The sequence below is a fragment of the Anomaloglossus baeobatrachus genome, chromosome 3 (assembly GCF_048569485.1).
Source record: "Anomaloglossus baeobatrachus isolate aAnoBae1 chromosome 3, aAnoBae1.hap1, whole genome shotgun sequence".
Classification (NCBI taxonomy): Eukaryota; Metazoa; Chordata; class Amphibia; order Anura; family Aromobatidae; genus Anomaloglossus; species Anomaloglossus baeobatrachus.
This window is the reverse complement of record NC_134355.1, coordinates 23,910,929-23,935,144: the sequence shown is the minus strand read 5'-3', so window position 1 is coordinate 23,935,144 and position 24,216 is coordinate 23,910,929. Positions and strand designations below refer to the sequence as shown.

The window sequence follows — 24,216 nt, the reverse complement described above, 5'->3', positions numbered from 1 at the left end:
TAGACTTTGCTTACAGGCGCTCATGCCTCACGTTGTGCTGTGGGAGACCTGGTGTCTCTGAACAGCGGTGACATCAGTAACGCTACCGGTCTTCAGATGTCACAGGTGATGCTGCGCTGCTTATGACTTGGCGCTCTTCAGAGGCGCAGAGTCTCCTGCAGCGCAGCGTGAGCCAGGAGTGGCTGTTACCAAAGTCTACAGGGTGTCAGAACGAGGCTCCATAGACTTTGTTCACCAGATTCGCTCTGGACTACATCGGACCTGTTGGGAAATTTTTCCTTTTTTTGGGAATAAAGTGGTGAACGAGGTAAAGTGTCTGGTTTTATCTCTTTATTTTTTGCTGCAAGTTTCCATTTGTGGAATATGACGGATTCCCTGGAATACGGAAGACCTGCTTGTTTTTTGTGTTTTTTTCTTCTTTTAATAAAGTGGTGAGCGAGGGGGACGGAAATAGTCAGGGAGTATTTTATTTTCAATAAAGAATTTTTTTTTTGGTGTGTGTGTGTGTGTGTGTTTCTTTACTGTGTTAGTAAATGGATGTCTGATAGGCTCTCCATTACTAACACCAGGTCTTAATGTCAGCTTTTTTCTTGGACAAGTCACAGCTGACTTCAACCCCCAAAACAATTACCTCGATTACAAACGCACCAGGGTAATCAAGAAGAGTCAGAAAAAGAGCCATAATTTGCGCATCTAATGGACACACCACTTCTAAAGAGGCTGCGGGCTGCTATTTCTAGGCTGGGAAGGACCAAATAACTATGGACTTTCTCAGCCTGATAATACCAGCCCCCAGCTTTCTACTTTACCTTGGTTATCAATAATGGGGTGGACCATATGTCGTTTATTTCTTTCAATTGTTTAGTTATTTGATTAATAGCCATAAATCCTATCTATTACCATTGCACATATTTAATGAATAAAAATCCATTAACTTTTAAATGCATTTAATTCTGGTCCTTATTACACGGACAGCTTATAGAGGTCACCCGTGTTTTATACGTGTTTTTCACAGACCCATATATTCTATTGGCCCTTTTCATCAGCGCCGATGGTAAAAAGTGGACATATCTTCTTGTGGATCACAGGGACACACGTTCTGTGTGAACACAGAGTTGTGAAGATCAACAGAGAATTTAATGAGTATGTGTGTGAACAGGTTTCTAGTATGTGTGAAAACAGACGCAACATGTACTGGAAACTTTGATCCGTCAAGGGGGCTTAAATCTGTATGTAGTGAGCTCCCCCTAGTGGTGGCTGTATAAATCTGTATGTAGTGAGCTCCCCCTAGTGGTGGCTGTATAAATCTGTATGTAGTGAGCTCCCCCTAGTGGTGGCTGTATAAATCTGTATGTAGTGCGCTCCCCCTAGTGGTGACTGTATAAATTTGTATGTAGTGAGCTCCCTCTAGTGGTGACTGTATAAATCTGTATGTAGTGAGCTCCCCCTAGTGGTGGCTGTATAAATCTGTATGTAGTGAGCTCCCCCTAGTGGTGGCTGTATAAATCTGTATGTAGTGCGCTCCCCCTAGTGGTGACTGTATAAATTTGTATGTAGTGAGCTCTCCCTAGTGGTGGCTGTATAAATCTGTATGTAGTGAGCTCCCTCTAGTGGTGGCTGTATAAATCTGTATGTAGTGAGCTCCCTCTAGTGATGGCTGTATAAATCTGTAGGTAGTGAGTTCCCTCTAGTGGTGGCTGTATAAATCTGTATGTAATGAACTCCCTCTAGTGGTGGCTGTATAAATCTGTATGTAGTGAGCTCTCCCTAGTGGTGGCTGTATAAATCTGTATGTAGTGAGCTCCCTCTAGTGGTGGCTGTATAAATCTGTATGTAGTGAGCTCCCTCTAGTGGTGGCTGTATAAATCTGTATGTAATGAGCTCCCTCTAGTGGTGGCTGTATAAATCTGTATGTAGTGCGCTCTCCCTAGTGGTGGCTGTATAAATCTGTATGTAGTGAGCTCCCCCTAGTGGTGGCTGTATAAATCTGTATGTAGTGAGCTCCCTCTAGTGGTGGCTGTATAAATCTGTATGTAGTGAGCTCCCTCTAGTGGTGGCTGTATAAATCTGTATGTAGTGAGCTCTCCCTAGTGGTGGCTGTATAAATCTGTATGTAGTGAGCTCCCTCTAGTGGTGGCTGTATAAATCTGTATGTAGTGAGCTCCCTCTAGTGGTGGCTGTATAAATCTGTATGTAGTGAGCTCCCTCTAGTGGTGACTGTATAAATCTGTATGTAGTGAGCTCCCTCTAGTGGTGACTGTATAAATCTGTATGTAGTGAGCTCCCTCTAGTGGTGGCTGTATAAATCTGTATGTAGTGAGTTCCCTCTAGTGGTGGCTGTATAAATCTGTATGTAATGAGCTCCCTCTAGTGGTGGCTGTATAAATCTGTATGTAGTGAGCTCCCCCTAGTGGTGGCTGTATAAATCTGTATGTAGTGAGCTCCCTCTAGTGGTGGCTGTATAAATCTGTATGTAGTGAGCTCCCTCTAGTGGTGGCTGTATAAATCTGTATGTAGTGAGCTCCCTCTAGTGGTGTCTGTATAATCTGTATGTAGTGAGCTCCCTCTAGTGGTGGCTGTATAAATCTGTATGTAGTGAGCTCCCTCTAGTGGTGGCTGTATAAATCTGTAAGTAGTGAGCGCCCTCTAGTGGTGACTGTATAAATCTGTATGTAGTGAGCGCCCTCTAGTGGTGGCTGTATAAATCTGTATGTAGTGAGTTCCCTCTAGTGGTGGCTGTATAAATCTGTAAGTAGTGAGCTCCCTCTAGTGGTGACTGTATAAATCTGTATGTAGTGAGCGCCCTCTAGTGGTGGCTGTATAAATCTGTATGTAGTGAGCACCCTCTAGTGGTGGCTGTATAAATCTGTATGTAGTGAGTTCCCTCTAGTGGTGGCTGTATAAATCTGTAAGTAGTGAGCTCCCTCTAGTGGTGACTGTATAAATCTGTATGTAGTGAGCTCCCCCTAGTGGTGGCTGTATAAATCTGTATGTAGTGAGCGCCCTCTAGTGGTGGCTGTATACATCTGTAAGTAGTGAGCTCCCTCTAGTGGTGGCTGTATAAATCTGTATGTAGTGAGCTCCCCCTAGTGGTGGCTGTATAAATCTGTATGTAGTGAGCTCCCCCTAGTGGTGACTGTATAAATCTGTATGTAGTGAGCTCCCTCTAGTGGTAGCTGTATAATTCTGTATGTAGTGAGCTCCCTCTAGTGGTGGCTGTATAAATCTGTATGTAGTGAGCTCCCTCTAGTGGTGGCTGTATAAATCTGTATGTAGTGAGCTCCCTCTAGTGGCGACTGTATAAATCTGTATGTAGTGAGCTCCCTCTAGTAGTGGCTGTATAAATCTGTATATAGTGAGCTCCCCCTAGTGGTGGCTGTATATATCTGTATGTAGTGAGCTCCCTCTAGTGGTGGCTGTATAAATCTGTATGTAGTGAGCTCCCTCTAGTGGTGGCTGTATAAATCTGTATGTAGTGAGCTCCCTCTAGTGGTGGATGTATACATCTGTATGTAGTGAGCTCCCCCTAGTGGTGGCTGTATAGATCTGTATGTAGTGAGCTCCCTCTAGTGGTGGCTGTATAAATCTGTATGTAGTGAGCTCCCTCTAGTGGTGGCTGTATAAATCTGTATGTAGTGAGCTCCCTCTAGTGGTGGCTATATAAATCTGTATGTAGTGAGCGCCCTCTAGTGGTGTCTGTATAATCTGTATGTAGTGAGCTCCCTCTAGTGGTGGCTGTATAAATCTGTATGTAGTGAGCTCCCTCTAGTGGTGGCTGTATAAATCTGTATGTAGTGAGCTCCCTCTAGTGGTGTCTGTATAATCTGTATGTAGTGAGCTCCCTCTAGTGGTGGCTGTATAAATCTGTATGTAGTGAGCTCCCTCTAGTGGTGGCTGTATAAATCTGTATGTAGTGAGCTCCCTCTAGTGGTGGCTATATAAATCTGTATGTAGTGAGCTCCCCCTAGTGGTGGCTGTATAAATCTGTATGTAGTGAGCTCCCTCTAGTGGTGGCTGTATAAATCTGTATGTAGTGAGCTCCCTCTAGTGGTGGCTGTATAAATCTGTATGTAGTGAGTTCCCTCTAGTGGTGGCTGTATAAATCTGTATGTAGTGAGTTCCCTCTAGTGGTGGCTGTATAAATCTGTATGTAGTGAGTTCCCTCTAGTGGTGGCTGTATAAATCTCTATGTAGTGAGCTCCCTCTAGTGATGGCTGTATAAATCTGTATGTAGTGAGCTCCCTCTAGTGGTGGCTGTGAAAATCTGTATGTAGTGAGCTCCCTCTAGTGGTGGCTGTATAAATCTGTATGTAGTGAGCTCCCTCTAGTGGTTGCTGTATAAATCTGTATATAGTGAGCTCCCCCTAGTGGTGACTGTATAAATCTGTATGTAGTGAGCTCCCTCTAGTGGTGGCTGTATAAATCTGTATGTAGTGAGCTCCCTCTAGTGGTGACTGTATAAATCTGTATGTAGTGAGCTCCCTCTAGTGGTGGCTGTATAAATCTGTATGTAGTGAGCTCCCCCTAGTGGTGGCTGTAATACAACATTAAAGTGCTCAGAGGATATTGGAGATATAAATGTAAATACCAGTGTAGATGTTGCACTTGAGGGGTCAGAATTGTCCATTTACAGATATTTTCCTGATTTCCCAGTTGGTATCCCCACACACTTACAGCATGCTGATGGGACCGCAGGCCACATAAGCTCCTGCTGCCGCGACCTCCGACCCTGGCAGTCAACATAAACCCCAACGCTGCTAAAACACAGCAGGTATTCCTTGTTGGAGATCTCCACCGCACAAATGGCGTCTGTGGGTTGTTGTGTGATGAATGATAGCGTGTGGTCGTCGGCGTGGAGGAGGCTGTAGGGGCTACCGTCGGCGTGTAGTGGGTATCGGATGAATCCTGACTGGTAGCCCACGCACAGGCGCTCGTTGAAGATGGCCATCCACTGGACGTTGCCGGGGACCTGGATCTCCTTGATCTTTTTGTGCCGGGTCTTGCTTTGGTTCAGTTCGTAGCAGAGAACCTGCCTCTTCATGGAGACGCACAGGCAGGTGAGCGCCCCGTGCCGCACCGCGCCCGACGCCATGCCCTGGCAGCCCTTGGTCTCGGCCAGCTTGAAGAATTCCGTCTCTCTCCCGTCCAGCGAGGCCATGGGATAGAGCCGGACGTGGCGGTTCCTCCCCGAGATGACGGCGATCAGCTGCTCGCTCGGCAGAAGCTCCACCTGGTGAACCTTCTTATTATCCCCAACCCTTATGATCTCTGCGGACAAAGAAAGCAAACGGTCAGTGCAACAATTCCTACAGAATAGAGGGGGGCCCATGACGTACCCCCCAACCACGTGTGTGTACCCCTAAACTGCGCAAAATAGACTCATGGCGTCTCAATTTCATTTTTTCTTCTTACCATCTTTGGTGACGTGCACGACAAACAAGCCCTCCTCATTGCCCAGCGCAATCCTCTCATGATCTGCAGCAAAAAAAAACAACAATAAAGTAAACAAAAAGGAAGTTACCCTCTTCCCTCTGCCACGGCTAATTGTTTTCTCTCCTCCCCATCTTCCCAAGAGTTGTAACAATTTTATTTGCATATTATACATATTAATATTAATATTTCATATTATACAAATACATCGTATTTTTCGAATTATAAGACACACTTTTCCTCCCAAAAAATTGGGAGGAAATTGAGGGGTGCGTTTTTTAGTCCGAATATAGCTCACAGGGAAGGGGGTGGGGGGTGGAGAGGGGTAGCAGGAGGCAGGGGCAATGCAGCGGGCGCGCGGGCTGGGGCTGCGGGCGAGCTGGGGCTGCGGGCGAGCGTGCTGGGGCTGCGGGCGAGCGTGCTGGGGCTGCGGGCGAGCATGCTGGGGCTGCGGGCGAGCATGCTGGGGCTGCGGGCGCGCGGGCTGGGGCTGCGGGCGCGCGGGCTGGGGCTGCGGGCGCGCGGGCTGGGGCTGCGGGCGGTGAGGGCTTTAAATAATAATGCCCAGAGTTGGCGCATGTGCAGATTAAGCTCTCAGCCCAAGATCTCATGTATGCAAGCGCTGCCTCCGGGTCCATTGATCTCCCAACAGCGGACTTAAGGAAAATGGTGCCCATAGGTGGTGCGTGTGCAGATCTCGGCTTGTCACTGAGCTGATAGCTGAATCTGCTGGGTGCAATTTAGCCCGCACTGCTAACAGTATCTGGGACAAACGCTGCACCACCCGCAGCATCGCCCTACTCCATGACCCAAACTCCACCGCCGTTGCCAGCGTTGGTAAGGCACCACTGTGGAGGTTGCCTGAGCTATAGCTTGTTTGTTCAAACGTAATAAGAATATCTTTGTATATAAATAATCAAAATATAGATGTAGTTGCATAATTATCTGTGTGTCTATGTAGCCATCGCATAGACCCATAATATAATTTAAAGTTGTATAGTCATGAAGGGGTTACCAAGGATGAGAACAGATGTACAACCGATTAAAGTCCCTTAATGATGAGTAAAAGTCTTATCAGCAGCTTCACACAGAAAGAATGTACAAGAAACAAACAATGTGCTGTGAGAAATTAAGGAGTGGAAAACTCCCTGTTTAGCTTCAAGGTTATATTCATGCATATTGTATAATTGGATCTATCCAATACACGAGTTCAGTTGATGACGCTAGCTCAAGGAGAGCATGTCTGTGTGTTTATTGTCTGATACATTGATATATCGGCACTGATATACAGCTAATACGGCACCGTCTCTGTATCCCAAACGAACACCCCATTAGCAGTCTTCACCCAAATTCCTCCCTTGACACCACCAGATTATAAGACCGATCCCATTTTTTTTTTCTTTCTTATAAACGGAAAAACATGGTATATATGTATAATCCCCAGTTGCCTTCACTCACCGAGAATGGAGGCGGACTGCGTGTTCTTGATGAGCGGCAGCGTGCTGTCGTATGCCTCCTTAGGCACGTAGACGGAGCGGTCCTTCAGCTTGTTCTTCTTCAGGATCCGGTGCAGCTCGTTCAGCACTCCCACCCACTTGCTCCGGTCGCTCTCGCTGTCCGCCAGGAACAGGACCGAGCATTTATTGCTGGACGCCGACAGCTGAGACGCCGTCACCTTGGAGAGGAGGCAGAAGGGAAAACGTGACAGTACAGGAGGGGGAGGAGGTGAGCTGTGACCAACTATTCTGAATGGTGGATCCTGTGTTATCTACTATATATAGAGATGTTATCAGTCATTGTACAGGAGGAGTAGGTGGTGAGCTGTGATATCACATTGTGAATGGAGGATCCTGTGTTATCTACTATATATAGGAGGTGTTATCAGTCATTGTACAGGAAGAGGATGAGGTGAGCTGTGAAATCACCTATTGTGAATGGTGGATCCTGTGTTATCTGTTATATATAAAGATGCTATCAGTAATTGTACAGGAGGAGGTGAGCTGTGATATCCCCGTATTATGAATAGTGGAACCTGTGTTATCTGTTATATATAGAGATGTTATCAGCCATTCTCCAGGAAAAGTAGGAGGTGAGCTGTGACATCACCTATTGTGAATGGTGGATCTTGTGTTAACTAATGTACATAGAGATGTTATCAGTCATTATACAGGAAGAGGAGGAGGTGAGCTGTGACATCACCTATTGTGAATGGAGGATCCTGTGTTAACTAATGTACATAGAGGTGTTATCAGTCATTATACAGGAAGAGGAGGTGGTGAGCTGTGACATCAACTATTGTGAATAGTTGTAATCTATATGTTCAGTGGGAGTCCATCTAACTTGTGTGCATGTTTTTTGAAGGAGTAGAGAGAATGAAGGGGGGGGGGGGGATACCACAAATGTGCCAGGAATTCTTACTCTGAATATGCAGGGAATGTCCTTGCGACTGGCGTGAATGACATCAGACGCCAGAACCGAGCTCACTGCAAACTCCTCGTCCCTGCAACCAACACAAGATCACCAATCAGCTCACATAAATAAACCATGTACAGAGCGGATCAATGGTGGTCCCATCAACAAGTATCACCCAACCGCAGCATAAGAAATAAAGTAGTGATTGATGAGGGGGCAAACTGCTAGCATCCGCCTGATCCCAAAGTCACCTGACAAACTGTAGTGGTTCACCCTTGTATTATACTTCAGAGCTGCACTCACTATTCTGCTGGTGCAGTCACTGTGTACATACATTACATTACTGATCCTGCGTTACCTCCTGTATTATACTCCAGAGCTGAGCTCACTATTCTGCTGGTGAAGTCACTGTGTACATACATTACATTACTGATCCTGAGTTACCTCCTGTATTATACTCCAGAGCTGCACTCACTATTCTGCCGGTGCAGTCACTGTGTACATACATTACATTACTGATCCTGAGTTACCTCCTGTATTATACTCCAGAGCTGCACTCACTGTTCTGCTGGTGACGTCACTGTGTACATACATTACATTACTGATCCTGAGTTACCTCCTGTATTATACTTCAGAGCTGCACTCACTATTCTGCTGGTGCAGTCACTGTGTACATACATTACATTACTGATCCTGAGTTACCTCCTGTATTATACTCCAGAGCTGCACTCACTATTCTGCTGGTGCAGTCACTGTGTACATACATTACATTACTGATCCTGAGTTTCCTCCTGTATTATACTCCAGAGCTACACTCACTATTCTGCTGGTGCAGTCACTGTGTACATACATTACATTACTGATCCTGAGTTTCCTCCTGTATTATACTATAGAGCTGCACTCACTATTCTGCTGGTGCAGTCACTGTGTACATACATTACATTACTGATCCTGAGTTACCTCCTGTATTATACCCCAGAGCTGCACTCACTATTCTGCTGGTGCAGTCACTGTGTACATACATTACATTACTGATCCTGAGTTTCCTCCTGTATTATACTCCAGAGCTGCACTCACTATTCTGCTGGTGCAATCACTGTGTACATTACATTACTGATCCGGAGTTACCTCCTGTATTATACTCCAGAGCTGCACTCACTATTCTGCTGGTGCAGTCACTGTGTACATACATTACATTACTGATCCTGAGTTTCCTCCTGTATTATACTCCAGAGCTACACTCACTATTCTGCTGGTGCAGTCACTGTGTACATACATTACATTACTGATCCTGAGTTTCCTCCTGTATTATAGTATAGAGCTGCACTCACTATTCTGCTGGTGCAATCACTGTGTACATACATTACTGATCCTGAGTTACCTCCTGTATTATACTCCAGAGCCGCACTCACTATTCTGCTGGTGCAGTCACTGTGTACATACATTACATTACTGATCCTGAGTTACCTCCTGTATTATACTCCAGAGCTGCACTCACTATTCTGCTGGTGCAATCACTGTGTACATACATTACATTACTGATCCTGAGTTACCTCCTGTATTATACTCCAGAGCCGCACTCACTATTCTGCTGGTGCAGTCACTGTGTACATACATTACATTACTGATCCTGAGTTACCTCCTGTATTATACTCCAGAGCTGCACTCACTATTCTGCTGGTGCAGTCACTGTGTACATACATTACATTACTGATCCTGAGTTTCCTCCTGTATTATACTCCAGAGCTGCACTCACTATTCTGCTGGTGCAGTCACTGTGTACATACATTACATTACTGATCCTGAGTTACCTCCTGTATTATACTCCAGAGCTGCACTCACTATTCTGCTGGTGCAGTCACTGTGTACATACATTACATTACTGATCCTGAGTTACCTCCTGTATTATACTCCAGAGCTGCACTCACTATTCTGCTGGTGCAGTCACTGTGTACATACATTACATTACTGATCCGGAGTTACCTCCTGTATTATACTCCAGAGCTGCACTCACTATTCTGCTGGTGCAGTCACTGTGTACATACATTACATTACTGATCCTGAGTTTCCTCCTGTACTATACTCCAGAGCTGCACTCACTATTCTGCATACAGAACTGGTCCTTACCTCATGTCTATCACCTGGCTCACTACACACGATGGCTGGGACGACTTTCCTTCCGGTACATCATATAGGAAGAGCTTGAAGTCGCACACTACGGCCAGTGCCCGCTGCCAGCCCTTCTTTACTCCTGCCGGTTTGGGCACCTGAGCAAAAACAAACCACCCAATGATCTCAATATTGCACCGTTCTACACACCGCCTGTTGTGCACATTTGCAGCCATCAATGTCCGCACACACTCATATCCGGACCCCATGACAACACTTCCTGTTCTGTTCTCTGGCAGTTGCCATAATGGAAATGTGTAAAGGGACTCCTAATTGGCTTGAAGGGGCGAGAAATGAATATGACTATGTACGTATGAATGAGCTGCCAGCACAGAGACCGGAAGAGTTGTCATATGAACATAGGAACTATAATCAATGACCCCTTAAAGTGATTCTAAACTTTCAAGAACTACAAGTCCCAGCACATGAAGGCGGTAGGAAAGGTGATAACTTGGATCAGGCGGATTTCCCGGCAACTTACACGGACGTGGCCTTCATAAGCCGTCCCGATTCCTTTCTGGGGGTCGATGCCCAGGGGTCCCTTGGTCTGATCCGGGGGGATGGGGCAGACGGAGGGCGCTTTATCCGCACAGGTAACATGGCAAGAAAAACCACACACTGCAAAAAGAAAAATAGAAGGTGATGGCTGTTATCTGCAGCGCCACCACAGGACATAGGAGGTATTGCACGTGGCCAATAGTGATCCCAGCGCAGGGCCGATCCTCCAGTGCCACTATCCACCCGCCCCTCACCTTCACAGGTGCAGCCCTGCCGCACCAGCCCCACCATCAGCGAGGTGCACTGGTTACACTTGGTCGGGGAGCTGAAGGTCTTCACTACAAACTGATGAGCTTTGGGCTACGAGGAAAGAAAGAAGAAATCAATAAAAGCATTAAAGGGGCGGGCGATGGGCGACCCCGGCACCTGCGTTACCTTAGGGGTGGAGGGGCCCGAACTCAGGTACGAGGCTCTGATTGTCGGGGTCTGCACCGAGCGCGGCGGGTGGTCTGCCGTCTGTAAAAGACACAAGGCGTGAATACATGAGGCGCTAAGAAGAACATCTACAAGACACACACGGGGAGCCGAGACCGGCGCAGGAGCCGCACCGCGGAATAGCAGCACCGCGGAATAGCAGCACCGCGGAATAGCAGCACCGCGGACCCTGTACTGATCATGGGGGGGTTACAGGACGTCGGGCGGAAAAGGTGTGACGGCCTCCATGGGCCACTGTGCATATATATGGGGTGACAGGGAGTGTTACCTCACCAACACTGCAGATATAGGGGGGTGACAGGGAGTGTTACCTCACCATACACTGCAGATATAGGGGGTGACAGGAAGTGTTACCTCACCATACACTGCAGATATATGGGGGGACAGGGAGTGTTACCTCACCATACACTGCAGATATAGGGGGTGACAGGAAGTGTTACCTCGCCAGCCTCGACGTCGCTCATGGTAGACGGTGACCTGGAGCGCGATATGACCTGAGATTTTGCGTCCTCGTCCCGGGACGGCGTGTTGGACAAGGTGAAGTTCTCCACAGAATCCATCTGAAAAGGCAGAAAAGAGAAACCGCGGTCAGAGCCCCCGAAACACCGGCACCCCAATTCTTACTCTGAGGGATGGAAGCAACAGAAAGAGAAACGGGGCCCTATCTCCTGCAAATCATAGGATGAGTGATCGGGAGCGGGGACAGCGGAAACGTGGAAGCCAGGGGGCGACATAGAGCACTGACGCTGGGGGGCGACATATAGCACCAAGGCCGTGGGGGCGACATATAGCACAGAGGCCGTGGGGGCGACATATAGCAGAGGCCGTGGGGGCGACATATAGCACAGAGGCCGTGGGGGCGACATATAGCACAGAGGCTGGGGGTGGGCCAAATATAGCACAGAGGCTGGGTGGGAGGCGACATATAGCACAGAGGCCGGGGATGGGCCAAATATAGCACTGAGCCCGGGGGGGGAGGCGATATATAGCACCGAGGCCGTGGGGGGTGACATACAGCACTGAGGCCGGGGGGAGGCGACATATAGCACCGTGGCCGGGGGTGGGCCAAATATAGCACCGAAACCTGTGGCGACATTTAGCACAGAGCCGGGGAGCGACATAGCACCGTGGCCGAGGGGGGCAACATATAGCACCGAGGGGGAGGGGAGGGGGGGTGTTGGCGACATATAGCACTGAGGTGGGGGGGGGTGACATATAGCACCGAGGCTGGAGGGGGGTGGGCGCAACATATAGCACACTGAGGTCGGGGGGGTGGGGGGTTGCGACATATAGCATTGAGGCCGGGGGGTACACGTCAGTTGTTGGCTGACAGATCCTGGTGGTGACCGGCATAGGACTGGAGTGGCTTAATTCTCGGCCCCCATCTGGCACTTTTTGGGGGGCTTTTTAATGCCGCTGCTTTCTCTGTGCGCAGCGTAAGCGTCTCATGTAATATCACTCGGGGTTAGTAACACCCGATGGGTAGCAGTTGTCAATACCTCCGCTTGTTGTCAATGAATGGAAAATTTATTACATTCAAAATGTCATGCTGACCTAGTCGTCATCCTACAGCTGCTCGTTTGCTACAATGTATCAGTTTAGAAAACAATCAGGAAACTAAAATTGATACAATGTCTCAGTGAAGGTGAATGGTATCAGTCATCATTCATCTAGCGTACGGCTCTGTTCACACCTGCGTTTATGACGGCCGCTCGTGACAGACGCCAGTGACCCCTGAGGGGCTGCGCTGATAACGGGGGGCCGGTGAGGGTCCGTCCTTTTATCTTAAGCTGGACCTGTGATGGAGGATCCAGGGCTGACGTGCACAGGGTGGGGGGTTTGTATCAGTGTGTCAGTATTGTTATACAGGAATCTGGAGCAGTGCGACCCATTGCAGCTGCACTGGGAGTACCACCCTTGGATTATCCCTGACATATAGCGTTACAGGCACTCGACATGCAGCAGAAGACAGAAGAAGCCTGGAATGGACCATGTAAATCAAAGACATTTATACCACAGGCAGAAAAGGGGGGGCACACAAAGCAAGACAGCCTCTTACACGTCTGCCTTTACTGGCCGGGATGCAGGCCGGAGACCGCTTCAGGAGAGAGGAGAACAGGTTACACACAGCTCTGCGCAGACATAAACTCAGCAGAGACGAGCGGCGCACAGACGAGCGGCGCACAGACGAGCGGCGCACAGACGAGCGGCGCACACATCAACAGCGCAGGTAGTGGCTGTAATTCCTCTTATCAACCACCAGAGGGAGCCAGCATCCAGATAACACTATGTCCCCCATTACTCCCTGGGGCTCAGCAGGATTTTTGGGGGGAATTGATAAGCTGTATACCATAAGGGCAGGATAATTTTATTAACTCCTTCCCTCCCAGAGGGTAAGAATTACTGATTGTCTCATGGAACGCCTTTCATATACACAGAGCTGGCACGCTCACAGAAATGCGACAGTACGGCTTGTGCACGAGGCAAAAAATACAGGATGCGAACAGCACAGAAAGACATACGAGTACAGAACATGGCGCTCACCAAATTTACAGGGAAGGTATGGATTAACCCTATGCTAGCTAATACTGGAGACATGCGCTGCCACCTACTGGGAGGTAATGGTAAGACAGATCCGCTAGTAGTCTGCAGTTAAATGTCCCTTTAATATAAAAAGCTTTACTCTTGGGGAAACTTTTAGGAATTGAGCTATTTACTGGAGAGTTGTGCTTATACCCAGCAGTTGAATCTGAACAATCAGAGCTGCAGTGTAAAGCATGGGGACGGGCAGAGCAGCAGCTACAGCCTCTGTTTAAATAGTAAGTGGATCTGAGTCCAACTGTGACAGATCTGGAGTCACTGATTGTGGCAGCATCCTAATATCAACCCCCCAAAATTTGCAGTAACTTCACCTGCCCGTACGACCCGTGACCGCCTAATAAATCCAGAGATCAGGCAGGTTATACTGGGAGGGATGGAGATCGCTCACCTCAAACTGGTCCAGCACGGAGGTAGGTGCATTCAGGAACGCTAGGAAGGAATTCTGGGACTCCTGGTGCTTCACCCCTACGGGTCCAACACAGAAAAATGGTGAATATTTATTCTAACTTGAGCATTGCAGTCCCACAGCAGCACAGAGTATTTCAGGAAAGCAGCAGTGCACTGCAGCGAGAGGTCTACTTATGTGATGTCAGTGAGGATGGGGCTTTATGTGACAAGGGTGGCGTAATAATAAGAGGAGAAGAACGGAGACAGAAAGAACAGGGGCCCCAGTGGCACAGAGTATTTCAGGAATGGGGATCCTGCAATGATGTTAGTGAGTATATCGGCCTGGGAGTGTCCTCGTCTGTGCTGGACGACCCTCCCCAGGGCAGGAGACAGATCAAGGGCAGGAAAGCCTTGACTTGACTTGATATGGCAAGTAACACTATTTTTCCTGCCTCCCGTTACCTTTTTCTGATCTGAATTCCTCAGTTTCCCATTTGAGTTTTTCAATCTCCGTCACAAGATCTTGGTTCTTCTTGTCAGATTCTTGAAGTTTACTGTCAAAAAGAAGAAAAAAAAAAAAAAAAGGTGAGATGCGTCTTAAGAATTCAAAAAGTACAATACAGCCGGTGATGTGCATGAGCGGCCACTAGAGGGAGACATTACACCATGCACTCAATGGCCGTCACTTCCAGGAGGGTAAAAGAGGCAGAAGACGGACCCCTGGAAAAAATCAGTGCGAGGGGGGGACAGATACACGTAGATGGAGCACGCACCATTCAGTGGCAATAATGGCCGCCTTCGCCTTGTTCAGCTCCTCCTGGATGGTTTGCTTGGCCCGGATCTCCGCGTCCAGAGCGGACTGCAGCTCCAGCCTGGCCGACATGTCCAGCTTTGCAAGGCGTCGCATTTTCCAAGGCATGTCCTGCAATGGAAGCAGAGGGCGCAATGACAGCAGAGAGCAGGATAGAAGAGGACTGGCCACGCTCTCTGTGCTGCCTCTAATGGAGGCACGGAGGCCGGTACTATTACAGAGCACTGTGGAGGGAGCAGTAATGCCGGCCCTGTGACCGCACCGCTATGGAGGCCTGAGGGCAAGCAATGCTGGGGGCACAGCTCTACTGTGCACAGTAGCTAGCAATGCTGGGGGCCCACTGACCAGTATTGTTATGGGGGAACAGTCACTGAACGCGGAAGTTAATACCACAATGAGAACTGGTATGGAGGACACTGAGGCACTGTCATGTGACCAGCAATGTTTTTACTGGTGGCCCCCCCGGGTGTCTTGTGACCAGTGATATAATTACTGGCGCCCCTCTCAGGTGTCATGAAACTAGTGATGTAATTAATGGCAGTCCCTCTGGTGTCATGTGACCAGTGATGTACCGCCAGAAGTCATGTGACCAGATATTTCATTAACTGTGCCCCCCCCTTGATGTAATGTGACCTGTGATGTCATTAGTGGCGGCCCCTTGATGGCATGTGACCAGTGATGTCATTAGTGGCGGCCCCCTGATGGCATGTGACCTGTGATGTCATTAGTGGCGGCCCCCTGATGGCAGGTGACCAGTGATGTCATTAGTGGCGGCCCCCTGATGGCAGGTGACCAGTGATGTCATTAGTGGCGGCCCCCCTGATGGCATGTGACCAGTGATGTCATTAGTGGCGGCCCCCTGATGGCATGTGACCAGTGATGTCATTAGTGGCGGCCCCCTGATGGCATGTGACCTGTGATGTCATTAGTGGCGGCCCCCCTGATGGCATGTGACCAGTGATGTCATTAGTGGCGGCCCCCTGATGGCATGTGACCTGTGATGTCATTAGTGGCGGCCCCCCTGATGGCATGTGACCAGTGAGGTCATTAGTGGCGGCCCCCCTGATGTCATGTGACCTGTGATGTCATTAGTGGCGGCCCCCCTGATGGCATGTGACCAGTGAGGTCATTAGTGGCGGCCCCCCTGATGGCAGGTGACCTGTGATGTCATTAGTGGCGGCCCCCTGATGGCAGGTGACGAGTGACATCAGTCATCAGTATGTGTCTTACCGTGGCTCTGGCTCCGAGGCTAGAGTTCCTCAGCGTCTCCAGCTCCTCCGTCATCTTGGAGGCCAAGGCCTGGAGATATCCCCGCGCGTCCTTCTCATCACTGACCCTAAGAGCAAAGGCACAGATCATCAGACACGTCCAGAGGAACATGGAAGTCACAAATCAGGAGGAGAAACCGCAACAAAACAGAGGTGCAGAACCCCAACCAGTGACATATAGGAAAACCGGACCACCACGGCCAGAAGCGGCTCCGGGCCCCATTCATGCTCCTGTCCTGCAGATGGGGCGTCCGCGCATTATGCATTATTACTCCATGTGTGGCTATCACTGACCGATAACCGTGCCGCCCTCCTGCTCCGCAGCAAATACATGCACCGCCAGGGGGAGGCGCTGACAGCTTCTGTGGAGGCTCTGCACCGGCAGCACAGGAAGGGTTAATCCTGGGAGCTGCCCGTTACAAGCGCCTGGCTGCCGTCCAGAGCGCGGCTCCTCCATGCCGAATGTCCAGGATGAGAGGGAACCGTCCAAAACTTTACCCAAATAAGGACAGTGATGATGGGATAAGAGCGGGATCATGTTCCCATAAAAAGACAAAATACACGGCGGGGTGCGGAGAGGCCGGGACCCATGCACAGAAAAGTGACCCCCCCCCCACAATGCACAGAAAAGTAAGTGACCCCCCCCCCGACCCATGCACAGAAAAGTAAGTGACACCCCCCCCCCCCGACCCATGCACAGAAAAGTAAGTGACCCCCCCCCCCCCCCCATGCACAGAAAAGTAAGTGACCCCCCCCCCCCCCCAATGCACAGAAAAGTGACCCCTCCCCCCCGGACCCAGGCACAGAAAAGTAAGTGACAGTGACCCCCCCTCGGACCCGTGCACAGAAAAGTAAGTGACCCCCCCCCGGACCCATGCACAGAAAGTAAGTGACACCCCCCCCCAGACCCATGCACAGAAAAGTAAGTGACCCCCCCCCAGACCCATGCACAGAAAAGTAAGTGACCCCCCGAGATCACACAACACAATATAACTGGGAAAATAAAGAACAACAACTAAGAGAAACCCGAGAAAAGAGCTGTACACAGAGGTCTCATTATTATATCTATCCGGGAAAACATGACGTATTATAGCAGATATATTCTTGTACATAGGGGCAGTATTATAGTAGTTATATTCTTGTACATAGGGGCAGTATTATAGTAGTTATATTCTTGTACATAGGGGGCAGTATTATAGTAGTTATATTCTTGTACATAGGGGGCAGTATTATAGTAGTTATATTCTTGTACATAGGGGGCAGTATTATAGTAGTTATATTCTTGCACATAGGGGCAGTATTATAGTAGTTATATTCTTGTACATAGGGGGCAGTATTATAGTAGTTATATTCTTGCACATAGGGGGCAGTATTATAGTAGTTATATTCTTGTACATAGGGGGCAGTATTATAGTAGTTATATTCTTGTACATAGGGGCAGTATTATAGTAGTTATATTCTTGTACATAGGGGGCAGCATTATAGTAGTCATATTCTTGTACATAGGAGCAGTATTATAGTAGTTATATTCTTGTACATAGGGGGTAGTATTATAGTAGTTATATTCTTGTACATAGGGGCAGTGTTATAGTAGTTATATTCTTGTACATAGGAGCAGTATTATAGTAGTTATATTCTTGTACATAGGGGCAGTATTATAGTAGTTATATTCTTGTACATAGGAGCAGTATTATAGTAGTTATATTCTTGTACATAGGGAGCAGTATTATAGTAATTATATTCTTGTACATAGAAGCAGTATTATAGTAATTATATTCTTGTACATAGGGAGCAGTATTATAGTAATTATATTCTTGTATATAAGGGCAGTATTATAGTAGTTATATTCTTGAACATAGGGGCAGTATTATAATAGTTATATTCTTGAACATAGGGGCAGTATTATAATAGTTATATTCTTGTACATAGGAGCAGTATTACAGTAGTTATATTCTTGTACATAGGGGCAGTATTATAGTAGTTATATTCTTATACATAGGGGGCAGTATTATAGTAGTTATATTCTTATACATAGGGGCAGTATTATAGTAGTTATATTCCTGTACATAGGAGCAGTATTATAGTAGTTATATTCTTGTACATAGGGGGCAGTATTATAGTAGTTATATTCTTGTATATAGGGGCAGTATTATAGCAGTTATATTCCTGTACATAGGGGCAGTATTATAGTAGTTATTTTCTTGTACATAGGGGCAGTATTATAGTAGTTATATTCTTGTACATAGGGGCAGTATTATAGTAGTTATATTCTTGTACATAGGGGGCAGTATTATAGTAGTTATATTCTTATACATAGGGGCAGTATTATAGTAGTTATATTCTTGTACATAGGAGCAGTATTATAGTAGTTATATTCTTGTACATAGGGGCAGTATTATAGTAGTTATTTCCTTGTAAATAGGGAGCAGTATTATAGTAGTTATATCCTTGTACATAGGTGGCAGTATTATAGTAGTTATATTCTTGTACATAGGAGCAGTATTATAGTAGTTATATTCTTGAGCATAGGGGCAGTATTATAGTAGTTATAGTCTTGTACATAGGAGCAGTATTATAGTAGTTATATTCTTGTACATAGGGGGCAGTATTATAGTAGTTATATTTTTGTATAAAGGGGACAGTATTATAGTAGTCATATTCTTGTATATAGGGGACAGTATTATAGTAGTTATATTCTTGTACATAGGAGCAGTATTATAGTAATTATATTCTTGTACATAGGGAGCAGTATTATAGTAATTATATTCTTGTATATAAGGGCAGTATTATAGTAGTTATATTCTTGAACATAGGGGCAGTATTATAATAGTTATATTCTTGAACATAGGGGCAGTATTATAATAGTTATATTCTTGTACATAGGAGCAGTATTACAGTAGTTATATTCTTGTACATAGGGGCAGTATTATAGTAGTTATATTCTTATACATAGGGGGCAGTATTATAGTAGTTATATTCTTATACATAGGGGCAGTATTATAGTAGTTATATTCCTGTACATAGGAGCAGTATTATAGTAGTTATATTCTTGTACATAGGGGCAGTATTATAGTAGTTATATTCTTGTACATAGGGGGCAGTATTATAGTAGTTATATTCTTATACATAGGGGCAGTATTATAGTAGTTATATTCTTGTACATAGGAGCAGTATTATAGTAGTTATATTCTTGTACATAGGGGCAGTATTATAGTAGTTATTTTCTTGTAAATAGGGAGCAGTATTATAGTAGTTATATCCTTGTACATAGGTGGCAGTATTATAGTAGTTATATTCTTGTACATAGGAGCAGTATTATAGTAGTTATATTCTTGTACATAGGGGGCAGTATTATAGTAGTTATATTTTTGTATAAAGGGGACAGTATTATAGTAGTCATATTCTTGTATATAGGGGACAGTATTATAGTAGTTATATTCTTGTACATAGGGGCAGTATTATAGTAGTTCTATTCTTGTACATAGGGGCAGTATTATAGTAGTTATATTCTTGAACATAGGGGGCAGTATTATAGTAGTTATATTCTAGTACATAGGGAGCAGTATTATAGTAGTTATATTCTTGTACATAGGGGCAGTATTATAGTAGTTATATTCTTGTATATAGGGGCAGTATTATAGTAGTTATATTCTTGTATATAGGGGCAGTATTATAGTAGTTATATTCTTGTACATAGGAGCAGTATTATAGTAGTTATATTCTTGTATATAGGGGGCAGTATTATAGTAGTTATATTCTAGTACATAGGGAGCAGTATTATAGTATATTCTTGTACATAGGGGCAGTATTATAGTAGTTACATTCTTGTACATAGGGGCAGTATTATAGTAGTTACATTCTTGTACATAGGGGGCAGTATTATAGTAGTTATATTCTTGCACATAGGGGGCAGTATTATAGTAGTTATATTCTTGTACATAGGGGGCAGTATTATAGTAGTTATATTCTTGTACATAGGGGCAGTATTATAGTAGTTATATTCTTGTACATAGAGGGCAGTATTATAGTAGTAATATTCTTGAGCATAGGGGCAGTATTATAGTAGTTACATTCTTGTACATAGGGGGCAGTATTATAGTAGTTATATTCTTGTACATAGGAGCAGTATTATAGTAGTTATATTCTTGTACATAGGAGCAGTATTATAGTAGTTATATTCTTGTACATAGGAGCAGTATTATAGTAGTTATATTCTTGTATATAGGGGGCAGTATTATAGTAGTTATATTCTAGTACATAGGGAGCAGTATTATAGTAGTTATATTCTTGTACATAGGGGCAGTATTATAGTAGTTACATTCTTGTACATAGGGGCAGTATTATAGTAGTTACATTCTTGTACATAGGGGGCAGTATTATAGTAGTTATATTCTTGCACATAGGGGGCAGTATTATAGTAGTTATATTCTTGTACATAGGGGGCAGTATTATAGTAGTTATATTCTTGTACATAGGAGCAGTATTATAGTAGTTATATTCTTGTACATAGGGGCAGTATTATAGTAGTTATATTCTTGTACATAGGGGGCAGTATTATAGTAGTTATATTCTTGTACATATGGGCAGTATTATAGTAGTTATATTCTTGTACATAGGGGGCAGTATTATAGTAGTTATATTCTTGTACATAGGAGCAGTATTATAGTAGTTATATTCTTGTACATAGGGGGCAGTATTATAGTAGTTATATTCTTGTACATAGGAGCAGTATTATAGTAGTTATATTCTTGTACATAGGGGCAGTATTATAGTAGTTATATTCTTGTACATAGGGGGCAGTATTATAGTAGTTATATTCTTGTACATAGGAGCAGTATTATAGTAGTTATATTCTTGTACATAGGGGGCAGTATTATAGTAGTTATATTCTTGTACATAGAGGGCAGTATTATAGTAGTTATATTCTTGTACATAGGGGCAGTATTATAGTAGTTATATTCTTGTACATAGGGGCAGTATTATAGTAGTTATATTCTTGTACATAGGGGCAGTATTATAGCAGTTATATTCTTGTACATAGGGGCAGTATTATAGCAGTTATATTCTTGTACATAGGGGGCAGTATTATAGCAGTTATATTCTTGTACATAGAGGGCAGTATTATAGTAGTTATATTCTTGTACATAGAGGGCAGTATTATAGCAGTTATATTCTTGTACATAGGAGCAGTCAGGGCCGGCTCCAGGTTTTTGTGGGCCCCGGGCGGAAGAGTCCCAGTGGGCCCCATAAACACGCAGACACACACACATACACAGATACATACACGTACATATACATATTTAAAGACAAACTCACAAAAATACATATAAACAGACAAATCTATACAGTCATATACACTGACATACATAGATACACATCATACATGCATACATACAGAGACACACACTGCTATGCTGCATACACACATATAGACAAACACACCCATACTGCTCTGCTACATACATAGACAGACACACACACACTGCTCTGCTACATACATAGACAGACACACACATACTGCTCTGCTGCATGCATACATACATACGGACACACACACACTGCTCTGCTGCAGACATACATATAGACAGACACACACATACTGCTCTGCTGCATACATACATATAGACAGACACACACATACTGCTCTGCATGCATACATACAGACAGACACGCATACTGCTCTGCTGCATACATACATGCAGACACGTATACTGCTCTGCTGCATATATACAAACATACAGACACGTATACTGCTCTGCTGCATATATACATACATACATACATACATACAGACACGTATACTGCTCTGCTGCATATATACATACAAATAGACACGCATACTGCTCTGCTGCATGCATACATACACACAAAACACACACCTTGCTCTGCGGGGCCCACACAAGCGGCTCTGCGGGGCCCACACAAGCGGCTCTGCGGGGCCCACACAAGCGGCTCTGCGGGGCCCACACAAACGGCTCTGCGGGGCCCACACAAACGGCTCTGCGGGGCCCACACAAACGGCTCTGCGGGGCCCACACACGCACGGAGGGACAGGGAGGGGCGGGGAGGGAGTGATGTCCCACATACTGATCAGGTCACGGTGCAGATGGGGCCCACACAGCGCTGGAGGGAAGCGATGTGCTGGGGGTCGCTGGCACTGTGACTCCTTCATCTGTGCGACCGAGCAGGACGCCGGGCGGTAGCTCCGCCCACAGATGATGCTCAATGCAGGAGAACACAGTGAACGCTGTGGTCTGCGGGCCTTAAAGGGCCGGCAGCCACAGTTTACAGTGCCAAGGACTGCGGTCCCCGGAACTCGGCCTGGGGGCAGCAGAACTGACGAGGCCGAGTGGGCCCCCCAGCTCTCCAGGGCCCCGGCATTTGCCCGGGTATTCCGCGTGCTGACGCCGGTCCTGGGGGCAGTATTATAGTAGTTATATTCCTGTACATAGGGGCAGTATTATAGTAGTTATATTCTTGTACATAGGGGCAGTATTATAGTAGTTATATTCTTGTACATAGGGGCAGTATTATAGTAGTTATATTCTTGTACATAGGGGCAGTATTATAGTAGTTATATTCTTGTACATAGGGGCAGTATTATAGTAGTTATATTCTTGTACATAGGGGCAGTATTATAGCAGTTATATTCTTGTATATAGGGGCAGTATTATAGCAGTTATATTATTGTACATAGGGGCAGTATTATAGTAGTTATATTCTTGTACATAGGGGCAGTATTATAGTAGTTATATTCTTGTACATAGGGGCAGTATTATAGTAGTTACATTCTTGTACATAGGGGCAGTATTATAGTAGTTATATTCTTGTACATAGGGGCAGTATTATAGTAGTTATATTCTTGTACATAGGAGCGGTATTATAGTAGTTATATTCTTGTACATAGGGGCAGTATTATAGTAGTTATATTCTTGTACATAGGGGCAGTATTATAGTAGTTATATTCTTGTACATAGGAGCAGTATTATAGTAGTTATATTCTTGTACATAGAGGCAGTATTATAGTAGTTATATTCTTGTACATAGGGGCAGTATTATAGTAGTTATATTCTTGTACATAGGAGCAGTATTATAGTAGTTATATTCTTGTACATAGGGGCAGTATTATAGTAGTTATATTCTTGTATATAGGAGCAGTATTATAGTAGTTATATTCTTGTACATAGGGGGCAGTATTATAGTAGTTATATTCTTGTACATAGGGGCAGTATTATAGTAGTTATATTCTTGTACATAGGGGGCAGTATTATAGTAGTTATATTCTTGTACATAGGAGTAGTATTATAGTAGTTATATTCTTGTACATAGGGAGCAGTATTATAGTAGTTATATTCTTGTACATAGGGGGCAGTATTATAGTAGTTATATTCTTGTACATAGGAGCAGTATTATAGTAGTTATATTCTTGTACATAGGAGCAGTATTATAGTAGTTATATTCTTGTACATAGGGGGCAGTATTATAGTAGTTATATTCTTGTACATAGGAGCAGTATTATAGTAGTTATATTCTTGTACATAGGAGCAGTATTATAGTAGTTATATTCTTGTACATAGGGGCAGTATTATAGTAGTTATATTCTTGTATACATATTCTTGCAGATCTGAGTGAGGTGCGGAGGACTCACCACTGGATGATCTCTGTGATCTGCGCCTCCCAATGAGCCACAGACTCCTTCTTGTCAGCCAGATCCCTCATCTCGTCCTCCAGCTGCCGGTTGTTAATATTCTGTTTCTCAAGCATGGAGTTGAGCTTAAATTCAAGTAAAGGAAAGAAATCCATTAAAGGGGTACTCCGCACTCACACATTTTTGACAGTGGGATACGATGGCTAGAAGTGAATGGATGGAGATAATGGGGTGCAGTGCCACGGTCTGGAGATCGGTGCAGCGCTGAGAGGTGGAACCTGCCTCGATCACTCTCCATAGATTGCAAATCTTTTGCTTTATTGATAAAGATGCAGAGTTGCATTATGTCCTATGCTCCAGTCACTTCTGGAATACTGCACTCTGGTGCACATTGTGGACGATGTCATATTTTTTGTTGTAGCTGTCAATTGTAAAAAATGACTACCCATAATGCATCAAAGCAGAGCAAAGTCTAAGGATATGTGCACACTGGGAAT

General features: G+C 45.3%; 1 protein-coding gene across 1 annotated transcript in view; it reads right to left on the bottom strand.

Moving 5' to 3' along the window:
- The window catches only part of CDC42BPA (CDC42 binding protein kinase alpha), a 165,393-nt gene that overhangs the window by 17,270 nt on the left and 123,907 nt on the right, over positions 1–24,216 (bottom strand). The window contains 15 exon segments of the mRNA XM_075341427.1: positions 4,675–5,268; positions 5,413–5,475; positions 6,889–7,105; positions 7,849–7,930; positions 9,970–10,109; positions 10,493–10,629; positions 10,764–10,869; positions 10,945–11,025; positions 11,445–11,564; positions 13,064–13,102; positions 13,994–14,070; positions 14,455–14,546; positions 14,766–14,914; positions 16,034–16,139; positions 23,720–23,844. Coding sequence (XP_075197542.1) covers positions 4,675–5,268; positions 5,413–5,475; positions 6,889–7,105; positions 7,849–7,930; positions 9,970–10,109; positions 10,493–10,629; positions 10,764–10,869; positions 10,945–11,025; positions 11,445–11,564; positions 13,064–13,102; positions 13,994–14,070; positions 14,455–14,546; positions 14,766–14,914; positions 16,034–16,139; positions 23,720–23,844 — 2,128 coding nt within the window.